Source organism: Salvelinus sp. IW2-2015, unplaced genomic scaffold (genome assembly GCF_002910315.2).
Source record: "Salvelinus sp. IW2-2015 unplaced genomic scaffold, ASM291031v2 Un_scaffold3097, whole genome shotgun sequence".
Classification (NCBI taxonomy): Eukaryota; Metazoa; Chordata; class Actinopteri; order Salmoniformes; family Salmonidae; genus Salvelinus; species Salvelinus sp. IW2-2015.
The window spans coordinates 2,206-6,734 of NW_019944388.1; the positions used below are offsets into that span (position 1 = coordinate 2,206).

Sequence of the window (4,529 nt, forward strand, 5' to 3'; positions counted from 1 at the left end):
CAGTCATGATAGGAATGTGTTTGCAGAGCAGCATACCACCCTGCATCCAACTGCTGGCTTGATTCTAAGCAGGGTTGGTCCCTCGATGGGACGACAGATGCTGCCTGGAAGTGGTGTTGGAGGGCCACTTCGGCGGCAACTACTTTCCTCTGTCAAAAAAAATATCCCAATGGACCCAGGGCAGGTGATTGGGGACAGTGCCCTGTTGTAGGGTGCCGTCTTCTTAAGATGGGATGCTAACAGGTGCTCCGTCTCTCTGGTCACTAAAGATTTCCCATGCACTTCATCATAAGAGAAGGGGATGTTAACCCTTGTGTCCTTGGCTAAATCCCAACCTCGCCCTCATACCATCACGGTCAACCTTAATCATCCCCAGCTTTCCATTCGTCTTATTCATCCCCTTCCTCTCCCATGTAACTAATTCCCAGGTTGTTGTGAAATGAGAATGTTGTCTCAGTCAACTTTACTTTGTTAAATATATAAAAAACGTACCCCTGTATGCAGAAATATTTACCCATTGGTCATGTCGACCAACTTTTCCAGGTAAACAGAAACTAACCACAGGTCTGCAAACTTATGTAAATCGTGATATTTCAGTATTTTTTTGAGTATGTTTGCAAAACTGATTTTTGGATTAAATGAGTATTTGTGTCGTAGATTCAGGGAAAATAAAACAATTTTCATCCATTTAGAATAAGGCTGTAACTAACAAAATGTGGAAAAAAAGCCAAGGTGTCTGAATGACTTTCTGAATATCCACTGTGGCTTTGATTAAATCCTAATGTTTTGTAGACCAAATGCTTTTATTTAAAGGCAGAGTTCCTGCGTTAGAGGAGATACACATCAAGGTAAACACACAGCAGATGTGGCGTCAATTGGAAATCACCTTTTTAAATGCTTCTAGCACGGTTTTCTAATATGGATTCCAGGCCCCAGGGTTAGATAAGTCTACCTCCATTGTTTTTTCACAAGAGGTGTTAAAAGGACCCGCTAGACATAACCTCCTTATTGTTGCATTCTGACGTTTGTGAACAACAAAACAGTGACTGTAGAATGTATCAGAATATTAACCTGTAGAAAGTAATAGAAATAGTACAGGTAATGTGATGAGGTTACTTATAACCTGTCCTGTCATTTCAGGTGTTAAGTTAGTGTAAACCTGTACATGGTGTGTGGTTGGTGAAATGGGAATAGTTGTCGTGGAGGCAGTATCCCACTATCTCTGAAGACGTCCTCCGGGGAAGGAGCAAAGGGTTGCAATTCAACTTTGTCTCTGTTAAAAGGACAAGACAAGTGGCATGAAATCAAAGTGTGTGGTTGCAGCCGCATGAGTTTAATTCTGCGACAGGTGGGCCCATATTATTAGCCCAATCAGCCTCCACCCTAGTTCTTCGCTCTATCTCCCAAACACCAGACCCATTTAGGGCGCTGTCAGGGCGGTTAAAACGTACCCCTAGCCGATGCGCGTATCTCCATCTCGTCTCCGAATTATCTCATCTGGTTTTACGGAAGTTCTGTGTGATATGATGTAGTAGTAATAGTACTAATAGCCACCAATTTGTACGTATTGCTTGATTTCATTATGGATAAACCAAGTGCGTGCGAGAATTGACCAATAATTTAGCCACGGATTCAGATGAGACTGAATGAGGCAAGAATAATTGGATGACTATGGAATATGTAACAGCCAGTATTTAATCTGTGTAGGAGAGTTTCATCTCAGAAAGACGGAACTCTCCTTTACGAATAATATTCTCCGCTGCGTGCCCCAGGATATGTACTGAGGTAATTGTTGCATTGTTTAATTCAATTCACGTAATCAATTAAACGTTAGTAATCGTATTAATAAAATAGCATGCCTCACATAAGACATTCAAACAGACACTACAAAAGTGATAAGAAACGTTGCATCAGAACCTTGAGGCAAAATATTACCACAACTTTGTCATAAAACCCATAATAAATGTATATGAACAAAACCAACGTAAGACACTATATTTATGTATCATCTAAGTCTATATACTGTAATAGAATAGTACAGACTAAAATGTAATAGATATACAATACTGTATAATGTAATAGAATAGTATACGTAAAATGTATAGGAAGAACATCGGAGTATACTGTATAGAATAGTACAAGTACTGTATAATGTAATAGTAATAGTACAGGACTGCTAGAATGTAATATAATAGTACAGGACTGTTATAAGTAAATAGAATAGTACAGGACTGTAGAACGTAATAGAATAGTACAGGGACTGTATACTGTATAGAATGACAGGACTGTGTAATGGAATAGAATAGTACAGGACTGTATACTGTAATAGAATTAGTAACAGGACTGCTAGAATGTAATAGAATAGTTACAGGACTGTAATAGAATAGTACAGACTGTATACTGTAATAGAATAATACAAGACTGATAGAATGTAATAGAATAGACAGGACTGTAGAATGTAATAGAATAGTACAGGACTGTATACTGTAAAGAATTAGTACAGGACTGTAGAAGTAACAAGAATAGTACAGGACTGTAATACTGTAATAGAATAGTACAAGGACTGTAACTGCTAAAGAAGTAATACAGGACTGTAGAAATGGTAATAGAATAGTACAGGACTGTAATGTAATAGATAGTACAGGACTGTATAATTTATAGAATAGTACAGGACTGTAGAACTGTAATAGAATAGTACAGGACTGTATACTGTTAATAGAATAGTACGAGTATACGTGTTACAGACTGTAGAACTGTAAAGAATAGTTACAGGACTGTAGAATGTAATAGAATAGTACAGGGACTGTATACTGTAATAGAATAGTACAAACTGTATACTGTAACAGAATAGTACAGGACGTGTAGAATGTAACTAGAATAGCTACAGTACTGTAGAATGCTAATAGAATAGTACATGTAGAATAGAAGTATTGTTCCTGTAGCGACACAGGAAGAAATTAAATATATATTTATAGGTTCTCAGCCTTCATATAAAATATAAAACTTGGACATCGAGGCTCATTTAGAAATACAAAGCAAAGTTATTGCTTCAGATTCTGTTCCATGTTACTTTAAAAATGAATGGAAAAATATTTAACATAAAAATTATATTTACAAGGTTCCCCTCTTATTCATCATAGTTTAAAAGGCAACAACTGACCCCTTAGATCAGCACTCCAACTAAGTGTGAATTACCAGCTAGTCCTGTGTGTGTTGGTAGAGCCTGGTGTATGGGTTCAATTCCCAATGGGGCCACCGGCATGAAAGATGTGTCCACACAGCGAATAATTCACTTAGGATAAAAGTGTTTCTAAATGGCATATCTGTATATTATTATACACTTAGTTGGACTTACAGGTCCAGATATACAGGGTTCTGTCACTTGTTCTTCAGGTTCTTCTTGGTTCTGGGTTTGTTGTGCTTCAGTCTTCTTGGTTTGTTGTGTTCAGGTCTTCTTGGTTTGTTGTGTTCAGGTCTTCTGGTTCTGGGTTTGTTGTGTTCAGGCCTCTTGGTTCTGGCGTTTGTCTGTGTGTTCAGGTCTCTCTGGGCTTCTGGGTTGTTGTGTTCAGGTCTTCTGGGTTTGTTGACTGGACTGTTATGAGATCTCAGAGGAGTCCTCAGCTGCTTGTGCTGCCCTGGGTCTGAGAGAGAGAAACAGAAATAAACACAATCTGCTTCCCCTCAAAAAAACCTTTATATTACTCTTTATAAGTGCATTACTTTGACCAAGGCCTATATGGCTCTGGTAAAAAGTAGTGCACTAAATAGGGAATAGGGTTCCATTTGGAACACGAAACCAGTTCCTCAAAACCACACTCTCTCATTATATTGTTGGGTTTGTAAGAAATGACATCACTAGGGCCACTAGGGGTCAACTCTTTCCTTATTAATGAGTCATGGTCTTCTCGTCCAATAAGCAGCAGCATATGAATGAGCTGTAATCAAGAATAAAGCTTGTTTACAACCAAATCTAAACACATATGGAACTGGGATGTTATAGGAGGGTCAGATTTTCTTTGTGAATTCACTGTTTTTGAGAAACTATCCCCAAGCATCTATTCACTTCCTCATCCTCGTTGTTCAGTAAGTGGTCCAAAAACAACGCAAAACATCCTTTTAGAACTAAAAGCTCTAAGTAGTCTATAGTGATGTACATTTGTACACAAATGTGTCATTCGAACTTAATCCACAACGTATGTTCCATGTGTTGAGACTTGAACAATGCTTCTCGTCCGTTCTAGCAGCATGAAACACTGAGAATGGAACAGTTGGACGGACAGCAGAGTCACACAATGGAATATAACGTTGTGGATAAAGTTTGAATGACACTTTCATGGGTACAACTGTTCCATCTAAAGTCCTGCATCACTATACTGAGAGCTTTCTGTTTCTAAAAGACGTATTTGGGTGTTTTTGGAGCATTGTTCAGTTTTTCAGAGCCTCTACCTGCACAACGAGGATGAGGAAGTGAATCGCTGGATTGGGGAAAGTCTAAAAAAGTGAAGTCACAATAAAGGTGTCTGGACCTT

The 4,529-nt window shown here is 38.5% G+C and overlaps 1 protein-coding gene across 1 annotated transcript in view; it reads right to left on the reverse strand.

Annotated features, from left to right (window-relative positions):
• Nucleotides 1-3,574: 3,574 nt before the first annotated feature.
• LOC139025700 (B-cell receptor CD22-like) overlaps nucleotides 3,575-4,529 on the reverse strand; it is a 6,183-nt gene continuing 5,228 nt past the window's right edge. The window contains exon 7 of the mRNA XM_070440874.1: nucleotides 3,575-3,641. Within this exon, the coding sequence (XP_070296975.1) occupies nucleotides 3,596-3,641 (46 nt within the window). The 3' untranslated portion in view covers nucleotides 3,575-3,595. The remainder of the gene's footprint in view (nucleotides 3,642-4,529) is intronic.